Raw genomic sequence first — 25578 nt, forward strand, 5'->3', positions numbered from 1 at the left:
TATTCTGGAAAAGGAACGAAGGCACAGAAAGATTAAGAGATTTGTCCAGTATCAAACATCTGGGATTCGATCTTTGTCTCTGGCAGGTGATTTGGGTTTTTTTATTTGTTAGTTGTGACCAGTCTTTATTCTTTACTTTTTTTTTTTTGTTTTTGAGAGAAAGAGCACACATGCACACGGGGGGGGTGGGGGTGGGGAGGGAGGGGGAGGGGGGGGGGGAGAGAGAGAGAGAGAGAGAGAGAGAGAGAGAGAGAGAGAGAATCCCAAGTAGGCTCCACGTCCAGCACAGAACCCAACACAGGGCTCAATCTCACAACCTGAGTCGAAATCAAAAGTCACTCAACCAACTGAACCACCAAGGTGCTCCTCTTTACTTTTTAAACTCTGGTATATTTTTTCCCCAACTGAAAAATCACTTGTGTCATTACAGGAAATGTCTAAATTATGAAGAAATCTTTTTAAATTCCTTCTTAAAAGAAACCACTGTGAATGCTTTACACAAATTCTTATGGTCCTTTTCTCTGTACATGTATTTTATACTGTTAGGATGCCGACTTTTCACATGGTCTTATAATGTAAGCATTTTTCCACACTATTATTATTAAATCTTCATAAGAATTTTTGTAATTTTTCAAAGTCTCAAAGGGCTGAAAACATTTTTATTGAAACTACTATAAATCTGATGTGAAAACAAAAGACCAAAAAAGCTCTCCCCGCACAGCTTCAGATGCAAACTTACTCATCAACTAGCGAGGTTTGCACAGTGATGTGGCCACATCTGGGTCAGGAACCGTCAGAAAACATCTCCAAAGAATAAGCGTATTTTTTTAGGTGCATTAAAAACCCCAGAGCCCAAGGCATTTATGAAGACACTGGAGTGGACAATGAAATTTCCCCTCCTTTTTTTTCATAATTAATATTATAGCAGAAGCAGATGCCACGTTAATATATAATCTTTAATTTTGGATGATTATGTTTTTCTGTTATTCTCACTATTACAAATAATACTGCAGTGAAGATTATTGTAAATATATATACATTTACTATATATATATATATATATATATATTTACAATAAATTTTAAGAAGTGGAGTTGCTGGATGGAATATTCTTCAGGCTCATGATGCATGCAGCCAAAATAATTTACAAAACTCTTACTGATTTACATTCCAAATGGTGTTCTCTGAGAGTGCCTCTTTCTCCACATCTTACAGGTAGTATGTGTTCTCAGTTTTTACTCAATCATTACAAACGTAGTTAAGTGAAAAATAGTACGTCCTTTTTGTGTTCGATTTTTTTTGCTTATTAACTTAGTGCTCTCTTAAGTCTGTAAATAAATTTTATTTATTCTTCTGCTAATTATTTCTTCACATCACTTGACTATTTTAAAGACTTTTATTAAGTCCTTTTTATATTAAAGATTTAAGCTCTATTCTTTCTGATAGCGCAAACTTTCAACAATCACCTTTTCTTTCTTTAAATATTTGTTTGTTTGTTTTTTGAGAAAGAGAGAGTGCACATGTGTGAGGGGCAGAGAGAAAGAGAGAGACAGAGGATACCAAGCAGGCTTACACTGAGAGTGCAGAGTCTGATGTGGGGCTCGAACTCACAAACCGTGAGATCATGACCTGAGCTGAAGTCGGATGCTCAACTGACGGAGCCACCCAGGTGTCCCCCCCCCAATCACTTTTTCAACCTTCAGTTTTCTTTTTGATTTTTTGACATCGTTAAGTTTTCAGTTTACATACATGAAACCAATAAAATAATTCCTCCTTGTGACACTTCTGCTGGAATTGTTAGAAAATCCTTCTCTATGCAGCGCTCATGTGAACAGCGAGTTGTTTTTCATTCCAATATAATATGTTTTTCTAATGACAGTTTTATTGAGATATAATTCATAGACCATAACGTTCATCCTCTTACACTATACAATTCAGTGGTTTTTAGTATGCAGCATGTTTTTTTCTTTTTTAATGAAACAATATATGACTTCTAGAATGATATCAAATACCGAAGTGGTTCTCTCCCTCACATCTCTCTTACTTTCTACAGGAGTTTCCTGTTCCTTTTGTGTCATACAATTATTTAAAAATAAGATGCTGCTGGGGCGCCTGGGTGGCTCATTCGGTTGAGCGTCTGACTTCGGCTCAGGTCACGATCTCACAGTTCGTGAGTTCAAGTCCCGCGTTGGGCTCTGTGCTGACAGCTCAGAGCCTGGAGCCTGTTTCAGATTCTGTGTCTCCCTCTCTCTGACCTTCCCCCGTTCATGCTCTGTCTCTCTCTGTCTCAAAAATAAATAAACATTAAAAAAAAATTTTTTTAAATAAAAATAAAAAAAATAAAAATAAGATGCTGACTATGTCTGAACTATCTTTCATTCATATGTACCATTCGCATTTCCACTCAGGGCCTTTTTTTCTTTTTTTTTTTTTTAATTTTTTTTCAACGTTTATTTATTTTTGGGACAGAGAGAGACAGAGCATGAACGGGGGAGGGGCAGAGAGAGAGGGAGACACAGAATCGGAAACAGGCTCCAGGCTCTGAGCCATCAGCCCAGAGCCCGACGCGGGGCTCGAACTCACGGACCGCGAGATCGTGACCTGGCTGAAGTCGGACGCTTAACCGACTGCGCCACCCAGGCGCCCCAGGGCCTTTTTTTCTTAATGTTATTTTCCCCTCTGAGGCACCTTGGTCTGCTCTAGGCCCACACAGCTTAAGTCCCATAACATCTGCAAAAAGTATCCTTTCACACCAGCCCGCTCTAGCCACCTGGGCATGTACTGCTTTTCTTCTGAGCTCCACTACCCCTTATCTCTTCTCCTATCCCTCCCTTCTAAGATCAAGAATGACATAAAGATGCCCACTCTTGCCACTTCTTTTTTCTTTTTTGTTTTTTTGAGAGAGAGCACAAGCGCAAGTGGGGGAGAGGGACAGAGGGGAAAATGGAGAGAGAGAGAATCTTTTTTTTTTTTTTAATTTTTTTTTTCAACGTTTATTTATTTTTGGGACAGAGAGAGACAGAGCATGAACGGGGGAGGGGCAGAGAGAGAGGGAGACACAGAATCGGAAACAGGCTCCAGGCTCCGAGCCATCAGCCCAGAGCCCGATGCGGGGCTCGAACTCACGGACCGCGAGATCGTGACCTGGCTGAAGTCGGGCGCTTAACCGACTGCGCCACCCAGGCGCCCGTGTTTTTTTTTTTTTTTTTTTTTTTTTTTTTGGAGAGAGAGAGAGAGAGAGAGAATCTTAAGCAGGCTCTGCACTCAGCACAGAGCCTGATGCATGGCTCAGTCTCATGACCATGAGACCCTGACCTGAGCCGAAATCAAGAGTCAGATGCTTAACCGACTAAGCCACCCAGGTGCCCCTCACTTTTGCCATTTCTATTCAACATTGTACCAGAGGTTCCAGCCAGAGTGATTAAGTAAGAAAGGGAAATAGAAGTCATCCAGATTATAAAGAAAGTTGTAAACCTATGTCTATTTGCAGATGACAGATGTTATATATTTAAAGATTTCCTAAGGAATCCACCAAAAAACCCTATGAAAATTAATAAACAATTCAGATTTGACACAATCCTTATAAAAATATCAGCTATCTTTTTTCAGAAAATGACAAGCTGATTCTAAAATTTACATAGAAATTCAAGGGACACAGAATGGCTAATATATTCTTGAAAAAGAAATGCAAATTAGGAAAGATGCACATCTCCTGATTTCAAGCCTTATTACAAAACCGTAGTAATTAAGATGATGTGGCCCTGGCACAAGGCTACATCAAAGGGCTAGAATTGAGAGTCCACAAATAAACCTTCATGTTTATGGTCAGTTTATTTTCAACAAGGCTGCCAGGCCAATTCGACAGGGAAAGAATACTATTTTCAACAAATGGTTCTGGGAAAACTAGATATCCAAATGCAAAAGAATGAAGCTGGGCCCTTACCTCAAATACAGATATTAATCAAAATAGGTCATTGACCTTAATGTAAGAACTTAAACTACAAAACCCTTAGAAGAAAACAAGGGAGGGGCGCCTGGGTGGCGCAGTCGGTTAAGCGTCCGACTTCAGCCAGGTCACGATCTCGCGGTCCGTGAGTTTGAGCCCCGCGTCAGGCTCTGGGCTGATGGCTCAGAGCCTGGAGCCTGTTTCCGATTCTGTGTCTCCCTCTCTCTCTGCCCCTCCCCCGTTCATGCTCTGTCTCTCTCTGTCCCAAAAATAAATAAACGTTGAAAAAAAAAATTAAAGAAGAAAACAAGGGAATAAATCTTTCTGACCTTGGATTAGTCAATGGTTTCTTAAATGTGACACCAAAAGCATGAGCAGTAATAGAAAAAAAAAATAGATTAATGGAATTCATCAAAATTAAGAAGACAACTATGACCAAAATAAAAACACAACCTACTGAATTGGAGAAGATATTTGCAAATGATATATCCAACAATGAGTTAATATCAAAAATATATAAAGAACTTATACAACTCAACACCAAATTAAAAAACAACAATAATCTGATGAAAAATGGCCAAGGAGCTGAATAGACATTTTGCCAAAGAAGACATCCATATGGCCAACAGACACATGAAAAGATGCTCAGCATCACTCATCATCAGGGAAATGTAAATCAAAATCATAATGAGAGATCACGTCATACCTGTAAGAATGGCTAGTATTGAAAAGACAAGAAATAACAAGTGTTTGCATGGATATGGAAAAAAGGGAACCCTCATGCACTATTGGTGGGAATGTAAATTTGTGCAGTAACCGTGGGAAACGGTATGGAGCTTCCTCAAAAAATTTAAAATAGAAACACCATATGATCCACTAATTCCCCTCATAGGTATTTTCCCAAAGAAAACAAAAACACTAATTTGAAAAAAATATATATGCACCCCTATGTTTATTATAACATTCTTTGTGGTAGCCAAGCACATGGAAGCAATCAATGTGTCCATCTGTACATGAATGGATAAAAACATGTGATATATATATACAATGGAATATTACTCAGCCTTTTAAAAAGAATGGGATCTTGCCATCTGTGATAACATGGATGGTTCTAGAAGGTATTATGCTAAGTGAAATAAGTCAGACAGAAAAAGATAAATGCCATGTGATTTTCCTTACATGTGGAATCTAAAAAACAAAACAAATCAACAACAACAAAAAAGAAACAGACTCATAAATACAAAGAACAATCTGGTGGTTATCAGAGGGGAGGGTGTGGAGGATGGGCAAAATAGGGGAAAGGGAGAGGAAGATTCAGCCTTCTAATTATGGAATGAGTGAGTCACAGGAATAAAAGGCACAGCATAAGGAACATAGTCAACGGTATTGTATCAGTGTTATATGGTGACAGATGGTAGCTACACTTGATTATAGAGTTGTTGAATCACTAGGCTGCACACCTGAAACTAATGTAACATTGTGTGTCAACTATACTGCAATGAAATAAAAAAAGCAGACAACCCATTGAAAGGGAGAAAATGTATGCAAATCATATATCTGATACTTGTATTAAGAATACATAAAGCACTCTTACAATTAACAATAAAAAGACAAATATCCCAGGGCGCCTGGGTAGCTCAGTCAGTTGAGCACCTGACTTCAGCTCAGGTCATGGTCTTGCAGTCTGTGAGTTTGAGCCCCACGTTGGGCTCTGCACTGACAGCTCAGAGCCTGGAGCCTGCTTCAGATTCTATGTCTCCCTCTCTCTCTCTGCCCCTCCCCTGCTCATGCTCTGTCTCTCAAAAATGAAATAAACATTAAAAGTAAAAAGACAATGGGGCGCCGGGGTGGCTCACTAGTTAAGCATCCAACTCTTGGTTTCAGCTCAGGTCATGATCTCACAGCTTCGTGTGTTCAAGCCCCACATCGGGCTTTGTGCTGGCAGCACAGAGCCTGCTTGGGCTTCTCTCTCTCCCTCTCTTGCTGCCCCTGCCCCACTCATGCTGTCTCTGTCTCTCTCAAAATAAATAAACTTAAAAAAAATTTTTTTAAGACAAATAACCCAATTCTAAAATGGGCAAAAGATTTGAATAGACATTTCTCCAAATAACATACACAAATGGTCAAGCAGCACATGAAAAATGTTCAACGTTGTGAGTCATTAGGAAAGTGCAGGTCAAAACAGCCAGATACCACACTTCACTTCCACCAGAATGGCTACACTCCAAAAAGGGGGCAAAACCAAAATCTTGGCCAGGAATGAGAGAAGGGTGAACCCTCTTACATTGGTAGTCAAATTGTAAAATAATGCAGCCACTTTGTAAAACAGTAGGATGCTTTTGCAAAAATTAAACACAGAGTTACCATGTGAGGAGGTGATCCCATTCCCAGGTGTCTAACAAAACATGCCCACGCCAAAGCCTATACCTGAAAGTTCACACTATCATCATTCATCACCAAAGAAGGGAAGCAACCTGAAAGGTATACAATTGTGTGACAACACTCTGTGAACTATATATCAGTTCAGGTCTCGCAAATGCAGAGAATAATTAGACACGGGAAAAAATATATTAGGGAGAAGTCTTGTGAAGGATCAAGGGGATTAGGAAAGGGGGGGGGGGTGATATCACCCCCACATAGACCCAGCTGCCACGGAGGAGTGGGACGGGATCCGCGCCCGCTAGTTTGCAAACTGGCCTGCCTTCGTGGAGGACAAGGAGAAACCAAGGAAAGACACAGGCCACTCCGGATTGGTAGGCGGCAGTGTTTATGAGCAAGGGGACTTACAAGGCACGTCTTGTCTCAGGCGCCACGAGACGAGTAGATATCCGCACCTGCCCACCAGAGGCGTAAAAGTTTATACAGAGAGAGGCCTCATAGGGCTTCGGTCGCCTTGCCGTCCAGAGGATCCCAGCAGCACCTTGCTCTCTCAAGGCTGAGACCTTGAAAATGGCTCCCACTGTAGGAACAGCGGGCGGAGTGGCGTGCTGAGGGCAGGGTCAACCTGAGGTCACATCCTCTCCGTGACCTCGTCCACGCCCCGCCCCCGCCCCGTGAGCTGCTCTTAATCTCACGCTTCCTCCGCTTCTGCGGTGTGCCCTGAGCAGTCTGCAAGGGGCTTCCCTAGCACGGAAAAGCGGTTCGTTCGCTGGCTATCTGGCCGCGTTGGAAGCAGATACCATAGCAACGGTATATATAGGCAGATACAAAGAAGACACAGGTTAAGGGTGATGATTCCTGAAATAAGTAACGATTTTCTCCACCAAGAACTCCATGATCCGAACCACTGATTTATTAAGTCCCCTAGGCTGGGGGTCAGATCACTCAGAGCATTCACTTGTGTCCTCACCTGATTTAATAAAGATGATACATAAGGATACCGTTAACAGTGTTGTATGGAGACAGATGGTGGCTGCCCTGGTGAGCATTGCCATATAGAGACATTGTATCACTATGATGTACTCCTGAAACTAATGTAACATTGTGTGTCAACTATACCCAAATTAAAAAAAAGAGAGAGAGAGAAGAAAAAACGAAAGAGGTACGTCAACAGTCTCATCAGGTATGAACACACAACACACTGTGTAGATAATAGTACAGGTGTCTCCTTGCAAGGCAGTAATAATGTCTGAGTCCATTCTATTTTGGAGGACAGCTTTTCTTATTAGAGACATTTCAATGTTAAGTAAAGGCAGGTGTTGCCAATTGTCCTTTAAGGCCAATTAGGTAAACTCAGTAAGGGCTTCTATACCTGTTATAATGTCCTCCAGGCCAAATGATCGTACCAGTAGAAAAAAATGTATGTCCCTCTGGCCTTGAGGAAAGGGAAATTGGCAATTTTTGTTACCATGGGTTGGGTCTCCCCTGTGCCCAGAGAAAACTCAGGATGCATTGACCCAACAACCATCCAGGTGGAAGCCATGGCTAAAAATTTTTGCCATACAACCACTGGGTCCCATTCCGGGGCTACCCAATAAATACCTAGAAAGGGCAACCAGTCAGTACCAAGCCAGCTGCTCTCCTTTCATGTGACAGAATGTTCCAGTGATATCCATCCCATATCCCTGGGGCAACTTGGTTGGTTCTGTTTTGGGTGGTTGCTCTGTTCTGTGCCTGAGTGCTCAAATACCCATAACCTGGAGTAGGCTACATGAACCCATCCCAAACCTGAGTGCAGCCACCATGGCTCTGAGGTTTGGTACTTTTAGGACCTTCCCCAGTCAGCAGTTTGATGGGCTGCCTGTATAGTTTGACTGACAGAAAAAGAATATCCATGCCCAGTGTTATTGACAGAATGTGCCAGGGGCCAGGTTTCTGGATCAGTATCGATAACATCAGAAGAATTCAAAGTGCTAGTTCTAGCTTGTTCTTCCCTAATGTGCTGCTTCAGCACCTTCCAAACCCACTTGCTGGAATGGTGGTACCCACCATGGCAATCCTGACGAGCCAGAGAGGGGCAGCCACCCACATACCCAACAGCTGGATTAATGCTTTTGCTGGGCATATAAGTGAGCTCACTGTAGACAGGTATTTCTATCAAGGTATTAGACACCACAGGAGTAGCAGAAATCTAAAGCGAAAAAGCAGATCTGTAGTAGCAATGTGTGTGGGAAGGTATTTCCCTTGTATAAGGATTACACTTGTGGCCTGATCCTTAGATGTTAATGTGGCTGCAGCTTTAAGAATCTGACCTGGGGGCGCCTGGGTGGCGCCGTCGGTTAGGCGTCCGACTTCAGCCAGGTCACGATCTCGCGGTCCGTGAGTCCGAGCCCCGCATCAGGCTCTGGGCTGATGGCTCAGAGCCTGGAGCCTGTTTCCGATTCTGTGTCTCCCTCTCTCTCTGCCCCTCCCCCGTTCATGCTCTGTCTCTCTCTGTCCCAAAAGTGAATAAACGTTGAAAAAAAAAAAATTAAAAAAAAAAAAAGAATCTGACCTGACTGCACACACCATACATGTTGCCTAGAAAGGGTCACACTGTCTCTGAGTGTGGCAGCCTGGCTTATACAGTGATAGTGGAAAGGTGGGGGTAGACCAGAGAGTGTCCACACAAACCAAGGCATATTTAGAACCCTCACTGGAATGGAGGGGGCCGATGTATCTACTCACCAATCCTCACCATGTGAGAACTCTGGCGGATGGCCCCAGACTCCTCTGGCAGTTGCCTTGGCGTTGTTTAGAACACACAGGACATGCTATTACCGCATTAGCCAAGTCACTGTATTTCGTAAGCAATCTGGCATCCTGGGCAATATGCCATGCCCCCTGAGCACTGTGGTGGCCACTCTTTCTATGCACCCAATCCACAGTGTCTACTGAAGGGCCAGTTGCTTAGGCTGGTACCCCAGCTAGGGCATCAGCTTCTTGATTGCCAGAGAGGTTCAGCACCTTATGAGCTGTGACATGAAAGATGGTGAGAACTGCTGCAAGCTCTTGCTGGGGAACCCAAATGTCTCCACATATCCTGGCCCCACAAGGGTCATGATCATCCAACCTTTGGCTTCCCATCGTCCAAGCCGTAGGATTAACCCCTTTAGAACAGTCCAACTGTTAGTGCAAAGGGTTAATGGCCAGGACTCGTGAGTGATCACCAGCCAAACCACTCTGAGTTCAGTCCACAGGCTGTTGCAGTTCATTCCTGCTTCCATCCAGATGGTTGTCAGTGTTGGGACGAATAGTCCATATGGGCCAGCTGTCCTGACTAGACCCGACTGCACACAAGGCATCAGCAGGCATTTCGCCTACTCCTTCTACAGCCTGCGGGGGCCGACACAAGAATAGTGACGGGGCATTTGTGGGATCTAAATCTCAGTAGGGCCCAGTAGCACCTGCATTTCTAGAGACAGTGAGCTGGCAAACAGGGTACTCCTCTGCTACCAACAGGCATGCATGTCACTTAGTCCACCTGGGACTTGTAGCCATGACAGAGGTAGGTCGATGGAACATATTCTCGGTCCACCTCTTGACAGGAAGGGGAAGTTCTTACCACACACAACATGCTGTTCCTTTTTTGTGGCTCTGTCTGGAGGAGCATTGAGCACACTGCCAGGAGCTGTTGCTCTATGGGGGGTTATTGGGTTTCTGCCCCCTTCCAGAGCTGGGACCAAAATTCTAGGGGCACTCTCCTTCTGTTGTGTGCCACAGTGCCCAACCCACACCTTCTAGAGTCACAGACACATCTAAGTCAAATGGTAGCCTTGCTTGGGAGACACCTAGAGCTTTAATCTGCTTCACTAGTATTTTTGCCTTCTCATGTCCCACACGTGCCCTTCCTTTACCAGATCACCGTCATTTCTAGCCTGGACCATGACCAGGCTCCTGACTGGTCTGAACAACAATCAGAGTGATCTTTTGAAAAGGTAAATCTCAGGGTACCTGGATGGCTCAGTTGGTTAAGCATCCGACTTTGGCTTAGGTCACCATCTCATGGTTCATGAGTTCAAGCCCCACATTGGGCTCTGTGCTGGCAGCATGCCTGCTTCAGAATCTCACTCTCTCCTCTCTCTCAGCCCCTCCCCTGCTCACACTTTCTCTCTCTCTGTCTCAAAATCAATCAATCAATCAATCAATCAATCAATAACTTAAAAAATATAAATCTCACCATGTCTCAGTCCTTCCTTAAACCTCTCAGTAGCAACTCATTGCTTTGGGGATAAAATACATACATAAATACTCAGCCTGTCCTGAAATACTCTGATATGTGGTCTCTACCTACCTCTCTGGGCTCATCACAGCTCTCTCCCCATCATTCTCTGAGCTCCAAGCCCACAGGCTTGTTTCAATTCTTCAAATGTGCCATTTGCTTTCCCACCTCCAGGCCTTTGCACATGTCACCACTCCCACCTAAAACAGTCTCCTCTGCATTTTTATTCAGCTAATTCTGACTTTCTCCCTGCAAACCTCATGGGAAAAAAGGGAAGGCATGGCTGTTGGGTTCATCATTAAGATCTTAAACTTAAGCCCAGAACATAGTACAGTACAATAAATATTAGCTCGGTGAACTAATAGATATTCTGCTAACAAGAATGACAGATTAACTGAAAGACACACACCATAGAAATGGGGTGATTCCTGGGGCACCAGAGCAGCTCAGCCAGTTAAGCACCCGACTCTAGATTTCGGCTCAGGTTATGATCTCAGTCGTGAGATTGAGCCCTGCATCAGGCTCCGCATTGGATGAGGAGCCTGCTTAAGGTTCCCTCTCTCTCTCTCCCCCACTACCACTCGTGCTCTTTCTGTCGCTCTCTTTGGAAGGAGAGAAGGAAGGAAGGAAGGAAGGAAGGAAGGAAGGAAGGAAGGAAGGAAGGGAAGAAAGAAAGAAAGAAAGAAAGAAAGAAAGAAAGAAAGAAAGAAAGAAATGGGGTGATTCCAGGTTACAGCTTCCCAGCCATAGCCATCTGTCCACACAGGCTGAATCAACCCTAACTTGAGGCTCAGCCCATTCCAATCTCTTGGAGAGTGGTTCTCCATCCACTCTCCATTCCAAGTGGCTTTCAACCCTGGGAGCTTTTACAACCACCTATGCCTGTGCCCACCACAAGAACATCGATCTCACTTCCTGAGAGCTGACTCCATGGCGGGCCCTGGCTTCGAGTTGCTCCCCGTCTGCTGCATCAAACACAATCACGTTTCCTCATCTGTCTTGGAATCAGGCTCTTGTACCTGCATCTCCAAGTCACACAGAGGGCCGCGGTGGCCCCGCAGCAGCGGCAGGAAGGCTCCCTGCAGAAGGTGGCTACTGAGCTCGTTCTGCAACAAAAATAGTTTTTCCGAGAGGGGAGGAAGACACCAGACATTTCAGGCAAGAGGAACAATGTCAAGTGTTAGAAGACCCACAAGAAGAATTTGCATTGGTGTGGATCATAAAGCATAATAAATAACATCGAGCCCAAAGAATGGATGGGGAAAGTGAGTCAAAGGGCCCCTCTCCTTGGGTAGCACAGTTGTCTTCTGCATACAGAGCCTGGGGACCCACTTAGCCAAACTTTTCCATCCTCCCCGGGCACCAAAGAGTGAGTCATCCCTGGCATTCCCCTGCCACCAGCTGTGGTATCTTTGAGAGTCCCCAAAGGATGTGGAGAGGGAGTCTCCATGGAAGCTAAGGACAGCAGAGAGGGAAGGACTCGGGAGGAAAACAGAAAGAGGCCATTATCCCAGGGCCCAAGAAGAGCATAAGTCCCCCTGTTCCTACATCGGAGTGGGGAACTCTCTGCTACCTGCCCCTGCCATTCTAACCCCAAAAGCTGGCTTGAGCTGCTCTGCTAGAAGATCTCCCCACTCCCCTCCACCTTGTAGGTATGTCCTAACAACGCAGTAACCACATGGAGAGTGGCTGGTGTCTGGACTAAGACATATCAAATGCCTGTGTGCTGAGGAGGGAGAAGCTAAGAACTAGGTCTTGCTAGAAAATGGCCAAGCCACATATTGAGAATTGCCAGACTTAAATGTGCATGAGTATAGCAGGGTCTGGAGAGAGAGGATGAGTCAGAACAAAGAGTTCAGCAGAGAGAAAGGAGCCAGCAGGGAAAGAAGCCTCCAGAAAGCTAGAATCTTCAGATGTCAGAGCTGAAAATGCTGTTCAATATGACCCAGGTCTTGCTACTTAAAGCACAGTGCCCGAACTAACAGCATCAGCATCAAGTGGGAGTTCATTAGAAACCACCCTCCTTCTTGGCAGGGTCTTCATTTCACAAGATACCTGGGTGGTTCCTATGCACACTCAAGATTGAGAAGCTCTGCTGCCCGGGGGGCCCAAATCATGCAGCACAGCAGAACCACCTGGAACATTTTTTTTTTTTCAAGTACAGATTTCAGAGGCCTGCTCTACGTCAACTGAGTCCCAATGTCTGGGCAGTGTGCACAGCCATATATTTTTACACAAAGCTTCACCACTAATTCTAATGACAGAAGTCCACAAGGTAGACTGGGAACCGCTGATCTGGCCCAATCGGCTCAATCTAAAGATGACAGGACTGGGGCATCTGGGTGACTCAGTTGGTTAAGCGTCCAACTCTTAATTTCGGCTCAGGTCATGATCTCATGGTCATGAGATTGAGTTCCACATCAGGATTCGTGGATCGAGTCCTTGCTCGGCAAGGAGCCTGCTTGGGATTTTCTCTCTCTCCCTCTCTCTTTGCCCCTCCCCTGCTCGCTCTCTCTCTCTCTCTCAAAATAAATAAACATTTTTTTTAATTAAAAAAATTAAAGATGAGAGGACTGAGACAGGATAGTGGCCACCATAGGCTTGGGTAATCTATTAAGAGATCTAATTGGGGTCTCTGCCTGGAGACAAAGAAATTGGATGTGAAGCCAGATGTGAGTTTAAGCCCCAACTTTATCCCTTCATGGCTATGTATCTTGTAATGAATCCCCTCCATTCTTTGGAACTCAGTTTTCTTACCTTCAAGGAAAGATACCCTAGACTGTTCTCATGGGCAGTAAGGTGACAGAAATTAATGGAGAATTAATTCCGTGTTTTGTGCATATGCATGCACACACACATGCATGTGTGCAACCACACCACACACTCCATAATAGCTACATCACTGAAGTTTGGGGGATCCTTGCACTCAAAAATTTCAAAGCAACTTAAAAGTTCTGAAGCTTCATTGTCCTCACTTTACAGATGGAGAAATGGAGAGGCCCTTGAAGCAGGTCTGCTCCTCACCTTGTGAAGGTGAGTACTGTTTGTTTTCCAGGCAGGATGCAGAGACACACAAGGGGTTGACTACCAACTGGGTTCTGGATGCAGAACTTCAGCCAGTCAGCTGAGTTTGTTCATGGAAAACATGTGGTTTCTCTAACCCTAAAGGCTGTCTTACCTCCACCAGTGACCCCACTAAGAAGGATGGGAAGATCCCTAAAATTCTGTATCCCTAAGGATAGAGGGAAGAATTAGGCATAGTCCCAAATGCTTGATTAGGTGAGAGAGACAAACACTTAGGTAATTACAAAACAATGGAGTAGGGCTATTATAGAACTGGGGTTCCAGCATGAGAGTTTGGGCATTTTGGTGTTGAGATAAAGCTTCCTGGCAAAAAGTGACCCCGAATCTTAAAAGATAAGAAAGATTAGTTCTGGATGTGTGGATGGGGCCAAAGTGAGGCAGCCTTCTGAGATGCCCCGGGGCTCTTTAGATGGGATCCCATCTTTGTGTGGAAAAATCAGCTGTATGGTTTATACACATACACATAACAATCATTTTGTGCTTTTTCATCGATCTGTGTATTTTTCTGAAAATCATGTTTTCACCTCAATATGTTTTTGAGATTTCTCCACATTGATATGTATGAGTTCAATCCATTCCTGTTTAACTCCCACGAGCCTGCTGGTAAACATTTAGGCTTGGTTAATGTTTGGCCATTACAAACAGTCCAGGAGTGCCTACACCGTTGTGCACATCTCCTTGTATACATGTGCAAGAGTTTTCGAAAGTAAACACCAAGAACAAGGATTACTAGGTGTTATGGACTGAATGTGTCCTCCCTGATGCATATGTGGAATACCTGATCCCCAGTGTGATGGTATTTGGCAGTGGAGCCTTCGGGAGGTAATTAGGTTTAGATGATGTCATGAGGGTGAGGTCCTCATGATGGCATTAGTGCCCTTATCAGAAAAGGTCAGACGGCTTGCTCTCTATCTCTATCTGCCATGAAAGCAACCAGAAGCAAATCAGAAAGAGGGCCCCAACCAGAACCCAACCACACTGGCACACTGGTCTCAGACTTCCCAGCCTCCAGAATCACAAGAAATAAATGTCTGTTGTTTGAGTCACCCAGTCTGTGGTTCTTTGTTACAGCATCCCCAGGAGACTAAGACACTAGGGTATGTGCACAGTTGTGGGCCTTTCACTGCCACATTCTCCCTCAAATGTCCCAATTTATATTTCTACCAGTACGACCTCACCAACATGTGACGTCACAAAATTTGTTCATCCAAGCTATGCTTTGTAGGAAGAACTTCGTCCTCCTCACCAGACACAAGTGGGTGCCAGAGGTCTAAGCTTCTCTCAGAGGAAGGAGAAAGAGCACTTACCAGCCCCTGGCCCCATGCTGCACACCTAATGCCTCTTAGGACCCTCCAACAGCAATAGTCTGTTTTCTAATATACAAGGGGAAAACAGGCCGATGGAAGTGAAGTCACTTGCTCGGATTTACAGAAAGTGGTGGACTCAAAACCAAGTCTACGCACTGCTTATGTTCATACTCTTTTCACTATTTTATACATTCAATCAAGTATTTATTGAGCGCCGGTTACACACCAGACCCTGGAGATACACAGACGAATTGCAGAGCCATTCTTGGTATGTAGTAGTATCCAATAAATGTTGGTTGAATGAATATTGAATCAAGGAGCTCCAAGCCCACAGGAGAGACAGACACATAAAAAAGTATGTGCAATGGAAGGATGGCGTGATGGCGTGCCGTGACAGATGGAAGCTCCAGGGCAAACAAGGGGGTATTTTCATTTCCTTTCAGTGCATTAGGTAAGCCTTTTCATCGGAGGTCATCTTCACCAAACAGACAAAGAGGAAATGCTTCCAGACGCAAGGAACAAGTGCAAAGACACAGGAGTGTGGAGCAGTGTTCTATTTTCTGGAAACTACACTACTTTCGATTGCCTGAAAGTTGCTTCTTTCCAATATTGAGGCAAGGCATTAACTCAGTTCAGTTCATCAATACTTTGTGAAAATTCCTACTCTGTACCAGGCCCTGTGTGAGATAGATGCTTTACACACATTATCTCATTTAATCCTTGCACCATTTTTTTTCTCATTACACAGATGAGAAAATTGAGGCTCAAAGAGGTGAACAGCCTGGCCCTGGAATACATTCAAATCTTCTGTTCTTTCCACTCCTTGCTGTCTCCCCAAGATACCAGACCACTACTGTGCTCTCTCCACCCAGGTCCTACTCCAATGGAAAGATGTCCTTCCAGAACCTCAAGACCCATAGCTTGTTGCCCTTTGGGTCAGGAGACTCTGCTCATTTAATTGTCTCTTTTCCTCCTTGGGAAACTGGAGACCAGAATGCATATTGAGTCATGGAATTTTCCATCCTTGGCCAGACACTATCACCCCACTCATCATTTGTTCATTCAACAAATATTTGTTCAGCACCTACTATGTGCCAGGCAATGTTCTCAGTACTGTGAATACAAAATTGAAGAAGACAAATAAGATTTCTGCCCTCATGAAAGTTAAGTTGTAGTGACTCCTCAGAGTTAAAAACGAAGGTTTGGAGAGGTTATATGGCTTGTCCAAGGACACATAGCAATTTTATGACACAGGTAGGACTGAAGCCCAAGTCTGCCTGACTCCTGGTGCTTTCTCCTCCATGGTGGGCATAACCTTTCTCGTACATCCCTCTCACTTTGCCTCTCCTTAGTCTCTGTCCAGCAGGATGACTGCAGAGAACTTCACGTGGGCCCCTGCTGAATTCATCCTCCTGGGCATCACGGATCGCTGGGACCTACGTGTGACCCTCTTCCTGATTTTTCTACCAGTCTACCTGGTGAGCCTGCTGGGAAATGTGGGCATGGTGCTGCTAATCCAAGTGGATGCCCGGCTCCACACACCTATGTACTTCTTCCTGGCCAACCTCTCCCTGCTGGACACCTGCTATTCCTCAGCCATCGCCCCCAAGATGCTGGTGGACTTACTGCTGCCCCACGCCACCATCCCTTACACGGCCTGTGCCCTTCAGATGTTTGTGTTCGCAGGGCTGGCTGATGCCGAGTGTTGCCTGTTGGCAGCGATGGCCTATGACCGCTACGTGGCCATCGGAAACCCCCTTCTCTACACAACAGCCATGTCGCAGCGTGTATGCCTGGCCTTGCTGGGAGCATCAGGCCTGGGCGGGGCAGTGAGTGCCATTGTCCACACGACTTTCACCTTCCGCCTGAATTTCTGCCGCTCCTGGGAGGTCAACAGCTTCTTCTGTGATATCCCTCCACTGCTGGCCATCTCCTGCAATGACACCAGTCTCAATGAGCTCCTCCTCTTTGCCATCTGTGGCTTCATCCAGACAGCCACGGTGTTGGTTATTGTCGTGTCATATGGTTTCATTGCCGGGGCTGTGATTCGCATGACCTCGGCTGAGGGCCGTCGGCGAGCAGCCTCTACCTGTGGCTCCCACCTCACGGCTGTAACCATGCTGTATGGGACACTCACTTTCATGTACCTGCGTCCCAGCTCCAGCTATGCCCTGGACACTGACAAGATGGCATCCGTGTTCTACACTCTTGTCATCCCAGCTCTCAACCCTCTCATCTACAGCCTCCGCAACAAGGAGGTCAAGGAGGCAGTCAGAAGAACCTGGAACCGATTCCGCCGTCCAGGTCTGGAGCACGAATGAGAAGTCTGAGGAGCTTGGTTGGGACTATGACAAGATAAGAGGACAGTTTCTGGCCCCTGCCACTCTGGGCAAAGATAGATGAACTTGTGGCTTGGGTGTCTCTTGTCATTGTTTAAGGGACTGGAAATGGGGAGAAAAGGAAGCTTTACAGCCAGGAGGCGAGAATCTCCCTAGGGGCTTAATCTAGAACTAGATCAGGTTCTAGATTAACATTAACAAGAGCAGGTTCATGTGGCTCTTGAGCTCTCTTAGGTTCCTCAGTGTTCACAACTTGAGTCCCTAGAGATTACCAGGTGAACTTATTGGATGCATTTGCCACTTGCACTTCTAGAAGGCTGATTCCCAGACACACCAGGTAAAAACTGTGTTGCCTCCAAGTGTTCCTAAATTCTTGCCCTTTTAATGTTCTTCATGAGCAGTGAGTCTGCTGTTGGCCTCTTTGACCCCAAGAGAGCATCTTCAGATGCTCGTGCCAAAGTATGGTACTGAATCTGGTGAGATAAATACCTCCCTCCCTACTGGCCTCTGTATTCCAACTCTCAGGGAAGTGGCTGAACAGCACAGGAACAAACACAAGCTCATTCCCAAAATCCCAACAGTTAGGTTAGAATCTGGCTTCTAATCAGATTTGTGACACAGGTAGGATTGAAGTTACTTTAGTTCAGGCATATGATGAAGTTAGGAAAGAGTCAGAATTACCGGTGTGGTTAGAATAGAGTTAGGATTAGGGTTCTGATTATGTCTAAGACTTTGATTAGGGTAAGGATAGACCCAGGGGTAGGTTTGGAATTTAAAAGCAATCAGAGAAATCTAGGATTGAATTAAAGTTACATACATTATAGGATTTGGGTTGATTTTCATTAGTAGTAGGTTTGGCATAAATTTAGGAGTCAGAGTTTGAATAAACTTGAGCTCTTATTAGAAATATGTTAAGGATTGGGGCACCTGGGTGGCTCAGTCGGTTGAGCGTCTGACTCTTGATCTCAGCTCAGGTCCTGATCTCAGGGTTATGAGTTCAAGCCCTGCATTGGGCTCCACACTGGGCATCGAGCCTACTTTAAAAAAAGAGAGAGAGAGAGAGAGAGAGAGAGTGAAAATGGTTGAGAGTTAGTTTTGGAGTATAAGACTAATTAATATTGGAGTTCAGGTTTCATTTTTATTGCTAGATTACATTTGGGTTAGAGTGTAGTCTGTATCAAAAGATCTGTTAGATAAGTTGATATGCAAATAAGATTTGTGATAAATTTAAGTCACGGTCTAAAGTTATTATTGCAGTTAATCTAGGCTCAGAACTAAAGGAGAGTTAGACATGAGAAGAGTATTTTATCAAATTGACATGTCTTGGGTCTTAATTCAAGATTTATTTAGGGTTATAGATAATGATTCATGTTTCCTAAAGCTTAGAGGTAGGTACAAGATGGTTATTGGTGTGCTTAAATTTCATTCAGGGTTATGAGCCTACTCTGATTAGCATGTGGTCCAGTACGGTAGACTGCTTTATGTTTGGCTTACAACATCCAAAAGCAGAATCAGGGGTAGGAGAGGGAATGCCATGACCCTCCTGGGTAACAACAATGCTCTCAGCCTGAAGTCACGCTAGAACCTTCTGACCCAACGCTCTTGGGATTTTCTTCCACCCAGAGTTCACGGTTTTGACAGATTTTGTCTCCCTGACTCATGACTCATGACTCATACATGACTCAGGTACATATGGGCAAGGCCCAAGGCACTGTGTTCTTCCTGGGAAGTCCCTGAATGCAGAGAAGCAGGACAGGAGGGGACCCCAAGAGTTAGGGCAGGAGCTGAGGAGAGGTGAAGCATGGCCAGAGCCAATGTCATCTCCACCTGATCTCTCCTCCATTTCCCCTGATTTAGCTGAGATGAGGCCAGGAGTGTTGAAGTATGGGGCTCAAACTCTAATAGGCTCCCCACAGATTCTCTTCCTTGAGCCCCAGCCAGGGGCCAACCTCACCACACCAACTTCCCTTCAAGGAGAAATCAGCCACCAGGCACCGAGATTGCAAGAAGACAGAAGGTTCAGCCCGGCTTGTTGGGAATGTGGCACTCCTTGATATCAGGACCAGGGTACCCTCTCTCTCGGTAACTGTGGTCTTCTTGGTGGGGGCGGGGGGTCCCAGTCTGATAGACAGAGGGATATGCACAAAACTGTCTCCTCATATCTTAGAGAATTTTATAGGTTTCCTGACAGGATCATCAACTCGTCCTGGTTTGCCCAGAGCTGTCCTGGTTTTAAAACACCAAGTTCTTTGAGCACCTGCCCCAGTGCTGGGAAAACCAGAGCGGTTGGTCACCTTATTTTCTGATGAGCTTGCATCTTGAGCGCGGAGGGTACAATATCCCAAATCAGCACCTTGTGACAAAGGTTCACGTAAATTAAAACCGCTTCTTCCATCACGAGCTTTTACGATCCTTCCCCAGCTCTTACCTCCTATCCCACCTCCTATTCTAACAGTTGTTACCTCACTGTAACAACTCACGTGCCATGACAATGGTTGGAGGCCTTATCAGAAAAGTTGGCAGCCTCCAAGAATGTGAATTTTGTCCCCAATTCAATAATGTCTATACTTAAAAGACCTCCTCAGTGGTCTTTTCTTCCTTTTGCAGGTTCTTGGGCTCTCGTGACACATACAGCCGCCACCACAATCAGGGAAGTTTCCAGAAGCATCTGGCCCCTTCCACTGCCGTGGCCCCACAGGATGTCCATGTTTCGCAGCAGTGGAACAACCAAATGCAATAATTACATAAATTACAATAATTACATACATTACCATGAAGTTGCAGGCTACTATGCTGGGCCTATTTGATAGATAAGAAAACAAACAAGAGAGAAGGGAAAGGAGTGGAAGGCAGTAACAGAGCCCACTCTGGAGGGTAAGGGAAGAGACACAGATCCTCAATCCCAGAGTGAAATGTCCGGTAAAGCTCCCCAGTGGCTGATAAAGCATTCCCCTTTAAACCTCCTTCAACGCCATTTACCAAGATAAGCAGTCAGGACAAGAGCAGGCTTGAGGTGGGGAAAACTGGGGGTCTGATTTAGGGTACTTACTGCACAAAGTGAGGTGGGCCCTGAAGCATGGGTGGAAATTGGGAAAGGAGCGTTCCATGGGGGAAGGACAAACAGACACAAAGACATGGCAAACGAAATAAGCCCAGCGTGTGCAGGAGACTTTAGGGATACCAATGTAACTGGCTTGAGAGGAATGTATTAGAAAAGAAGCAGAGGGGAGTATGAAGATTGAGGGTCTGGGAATGATATCCATGGGTGAGATATCACATAGGGAACATGGACTTTATTTAATAGGCAATAGGGAACCATGGAGTGTTCTTATGTTCCAAACCACCCTTTATGGTTGTTCTGACACCCAGCCATGCCAAGCCATTCCCACCTGGAATGCTGCACACAACATCATTCCCTTATGTCACAATACACACCCCCTCCCAACACAGACCCAATCCCCGATGGGAAACAGCCATGCACAAAGAAATACTTTCATAGGTATGGCCACCCACATGGACACAGATGTAGCTGCCACACTCAGACACGCACTCAAGCCCGTGACATATTTGGCTGCATAGAGACACAGTCTGTCTCCACACCCTGGCATACAATCCTACACACACACACACACACACACACACACACACACAGCCACACATACTGCCAGTCACCAGAGGCACAACCCTCCCGTACTCCTACACTTCCTGCAAGAAGCCACAGCTGAGAAAACAGGCAGCTTGGCCCCAGAAGCTAATGCGGTAAACCCTGGGCTCCCCTGCCCCTGCCCCCATTCACTCTGCTTGGGGTTCAGGAATCAGCCTGACCCTTGCTTCTGGCCTTCCCAAGACAGGGGCTGAGGGCCAGCAACCTCACCACACATGAGCTTCTGAATGTCCCTCGAGGGCGAGGCGACACCAAGCACCCTTTCTCCCATCAAATTGGACCCTGGAGAGAAAGAATAAGGAATCCCAGAGCTGAGCTGCCTCCTGCCCCAGGGATGAGGGCCAAGCGAAGGGGCGGGGTTGCCTCTGGGGCTAAGGTGTTCCCGAGGCCCCCAACCCCGTAAGTTGTGGCTAATAACTCCCTCCTCCGACGCTCCGGGACAGACTACACCTGGCCTCCACTGCTGTTCCCTCCTGCGATGCCAAGAGGCCAGAGGGTACACTTGGGGCAAAAGGCCAGACTGGAAAGTGTGCACGAGACATATGTGTGCTGTTTGTGTGAGGCTATGATTGTGCAGTACCGTCACCATTCACTGTATCATTGGGGGAATGGGGCAGCGTGTACGTGGATGTGCCCCTCCAGGGTGGTGCATCTCTGCCGTGGCCCATCATGAGCTTAGGTGAGTGTGGCCATGTGTGTGAAAGCGGAAGGCTGCGGGCCCCTGAGGCTGTGCATGAGAATGTGATGAATGAGGGGATCAGGAGCGATAGCACGTGATAAACACGCTCTGGTAGAGTGCTTACACAGGTAAGTGGTCAGTGAAAGCACAAACGTGTGGAGGGTCCCGGTAGCCGTGTGTTGCTGCTGTAAGCTTCCATGAACAGGAGTATGTGAATGATCATCACTCTCTTAGCCCCAGTGCCATTTTGTGACTGCATTTGACAATCCGTTTATGTGTATGGTGATTTGAGTCCATGGGTCATGTGGTTTTATTTGTCTGCTTACTTATGTGTGATGTGCGTGCTGGGCCCACATTTCTGCGTGTGATTGATTGTGCCTGTGTATCTGCAGAGACCAGCTTGAGGCTGCACACATCTATCTGCAAGCCTGTGCGGGTGTGTCTGTGATTGTATATGAATATTCCTGCAAACAGCTCAGTGCATTTTCATGTTCACTGGGACCCATGAAGACGGGGGCCAGAACAGGTCCAGTTTTTAGAAGTCATTTTACAAAGAACTGTCCCCCCCCCCCATGCCCCCACCTCCCGCCGCCAATCCGACTCTCCATCCACCCTGATCCTCTCACTCTCCTGGAAGGTGGGACGTGATTGGGAGTTTGAAAACACACTCAACAGGGAGCCAAGGTCAGAGGATTCTTCTTAGCCAAAGGAGGAAGAAAAGGAAGACACTAGGGTAGGGAGGGCCTTGGTGTAATTTTTTATTTATTTGTGATAGAGAAGGACACAGGAAAAAATTAAGAGATCATTCCCCTGCAGGGTTGGCCTCTGCAAAGCCTCCGGCAAACCAGTGTCCTAAAACCCCTCTCCTTTTAAGACCCCCTCTTGGAGAATTGTCCAAGATTTCTGCTGTGAGAATCAGACAGGCGGGAAAGAATGGAAGACGTTAAAACAAGTGGCCAGTGTCCTTAGGAGGCAAGTCCCTGCATCTGGCAGGTGCATTTATCTGTCTGTACAAGTTTCTCACAGAGAGTTGTGCATTTGCTTGCTTCCCAAAAAGTGTTTGATTTCATGGGGAAAGTTCGCTAGGTATCTGGGGAGTCATCCAGATTCTTTGGTTTTTTGTTTTGTTTTGTTTTGTTTTGTTTGTTTTTTTGTTTTTTTGTTTTTTTGCTAAGTCTGAAAATATCTTTATTCTTCTCTCATGCTTGATTATTATTTCGGTTAAGTATGGAATTCTAGATTCAAAATATTTTTTTTCCTTTCAGAATCTGAAGATATTGCTCAACTGTGTTCTACCATCTCCTGTCGATGAAACACTTGATGGCAGACTGTTATATGAATAGCATTAGACCCTTGGGCTCCACGCGCTCGGAGGTATTGGGCTCTGCTCTTTATCCTCAGGGTTCTAAAAGGTCACAACTTGTGTTTAGGTATTTGGAGTTATGTTTCCATATAAAACATGTGCCCTTCAGATTTGGGATTTTTATTTCTTTCCTGTGTACCTCCCTTCCATCTTGTTTTGTTCTATTTCCCCCCATTCCTACTTTCCTGAAATAAGTGCCTGGGGGTCAGATCTCTTACCTGCTGTATTGATCGCCTCTCTATCTTTTCTTCCGTATTTTCTTCCTTCTCCAGGCTCCATCCTGGGCAATATCTTTTGTTCTGTTTTTTTGCTTACAATCACAAAGCATCAAAGTTGGAAGCGGCCTGGAAGATCACCTGGTTCAGCTCCCTTATTTTACAGATGGGAAACCTGGGGCCAGAAAGGAAGAAGGTTCGGGGCGATAACACGACTTGCCCACTGTCACACCTGTGTGTAACACCAGGGCTGTCTGACTCCATACCCACAATTTTCCCCGTTGACAGGAAGCCTTGAGCAATTTAGCCACCCTTCACCCTTTTCCTCTGACGCTGGGGAGATGACCCGTCAGTAAAAAGGAACCCCTGGGGTCTTAGGTGAAGAACGAGTCAGGCCATGGATGCTACCAATAAGTCTTCAGAGGGAGCCCCATTCATCCTGCTGGGACTGACAACAAGTCCTGAACGGCGGCGGCCTCTCTTTGGGTTATTCTTGGTCCTGTACGTAGCAGGCATCCTGGGTAATGGACTCATCGTGGCCGCCATACGGGCCAGTCCAGCCCTTCGTGCACCCATGTACTTCCTGCTGGCCCATCTGTCCTTTGCTGACCTCTGCTTTACCTCCGTCACTGTACCCAAGATGTTGGCCAACTTGTTGGCCCACGACCGCTCCATCTCCGTGGCTGGCTGTCTGACCCAGATGTACTTCTTCTTTGCCCTGGGTGTCACCGATAGCTGTCTCCTGGCCGCCATGGCCTATGACCGCTACGTGGCCATCCGCCACCCCCTCCACTATGCCACAAGGATGTCCCGGGCCGTGTGCAAAGCCCTGGCGGGGACCGCATGGCTGGTGTCCCACGTCCACTCCCTCCTGCATATCCTGCTTATGGCCCGCCTGTCCTTCTGTGCCTCCCACCACGTGCCCCACTTCTTCTGTGACCACCAGCCTCTCTTAAGGCTCTCGTGCTCTGACACCCGCCACATCCAGCTGCTCATCTTCACTGAGGGTGCCGCGGTGGTGGTCACTCCCTTCCTGCTCATCCTTGCCTCCTACGGGGCCATCGCAGCTGCGGTGCTCCGGCTGCCGTCAGCCTCTGGGAGGCTCCGGGCTGTGTCCACCTGTGGCTCCCACCTGGCAGTGGTGAGCCTCTTCTATGGCACAGTCATTGCAGTGTACTTCCAGCCCACATCTCGGTATGAGGCAGAGAGGGGCCGTGTGGCCACCGTCATGTACACCGTAGTCACCCCCATGCTAAACCCTGTGATCTATAGCCTCCGGAACCGTGACGTGCAGGGGGCACTCCGAGCCCTCTTCACTGGACGGAGGATCTCAGCTGGTGACTCCTAAGGCCTGGACCTCACCGAGCACAGGCTACATCACCCACGGTGACAACTCATGAATGTGATCATCTGTTCTATGCTTTTTTCCAAAATCACAATAACAGCTATCACTTTCCAGGCACCCACACCGTGAGGCAGAGCTTTGCCTGATCTTACGTTATTCCCACAAAAACCGGGGAAGCGGTTGTTATGATCCCGTTTCATAGAGGAGGAAACTGGATTCAAAGAGAAGAGCTGACTTTCCCAAGCTGACATAATTTTTAGGTGGCAGAGCTTGGACCCTTTCTGCCACATCATTCCCTCTTCCAACATTCACTCCCAGGCACTTAGGGAGTCCGCTATCATTTTCTGAGGACCTAAAGCTATACGGGAAGGTGCATACCCCCAGGTCTTGCTCTGGGGGATTGGCACTTTATTTTTCCATCCCATCACCAGGTATTCTCAAATAAATGACTTCTCGACTGCCTGGGACATGGATAGAAGTTCACAGGCCATGTGTCAAGGGTTGACCTCTCCCAGTGAACACAGTCTGGCACATAGGAGGCACTCTGCCCACCTGAGATGAATAAATGTTTGTACGTTTATGCTAATAAGCATTTAGAAGCTGTCCATACTTTAAATTCTTTGTTCTCATACTTGTTTACTATGATGCCACCTGTTGGGCTACATCTGGAATCCTGTAGAAGGAGCATGCAGTGGGCATGCACTATAAATAAATTAATTAAATGAAGCAAAGCAGGAAAGAAAGGATGGGACACAGGCATCAGGGACAGATGGAAGAGGTAGTTTTTATCAGGTGCCAGCCCTTGATTTATTTTTACCCACACAAAGCATGGCTATTCTAATTGCCACTTTATGGAATTGAGGCTCAAAGATGGTGGGCCAGTCGGTAGCAGAATCAGAACAAGTCCTTTTGCTATGAGTCGCTCAGGTGTATTTTCACTGGGCCCCATGGAATCCAGACCCCAGATTTGGAAGAACTTACAAGAAGAAACCCCAG

At 46.1% G+C, this 25578-nt stretch overlaps 2 protein-coding genes across 2 annotated transcripts; both read left to right on the forward strand.

The window, feature by feature from the left end:
- Window positions 1-16140: 16140 nt before the first annotated feature.
- Window positions 16141-17298, forward strand: LOC123592748 (olfactory receptor 5C1). Its single transcript, XM_045468083.1, has one exon. It carries the CDS (start codon window positions 16345-16347, stop codon window positions 17296-17298), a length of 954 nt encoding a protein of 317 aa, XP_045324039.1. The 5' UTR covers window positions 16141-16344.
- A 5482-nt stretch (window positions 17299-22780) lies between these two features.
- Window positions 22781-24585, forward strand: LOC123593201 (olfactory receptor 1K1). The gene has a single exon (XM_045468786.1). The coding sequence runs from the start codon at window positions 23635-23637 to the stop codon at window positions 24583-24585; it is 951 nt and encodes a 316-aa protein (XP_045324742.1). The 5' UTR covers window positions 22781-23634.
- The last annotated feature ends 993 nt before the right edge of the window (window positions 24586-25578 follow it).

The sequence above is a fragment of the Leopardus geoffroyi genome, chromosome D4 (genome assembly GCF_018350155.1).
Source record: "Leopardus geoffroyi isolate Oge1 chromosome D4, O.geoffroyi_Oge1_pat1.0, whole genome shotgun sequence".
Classification (NCBI taxonomy): domain Eukaryota; kingdom Metazoa; phylum Chordata; class Mammalia; order Carnivora; family Felidae; genus Leopardus; species Leopardus geoffroyi.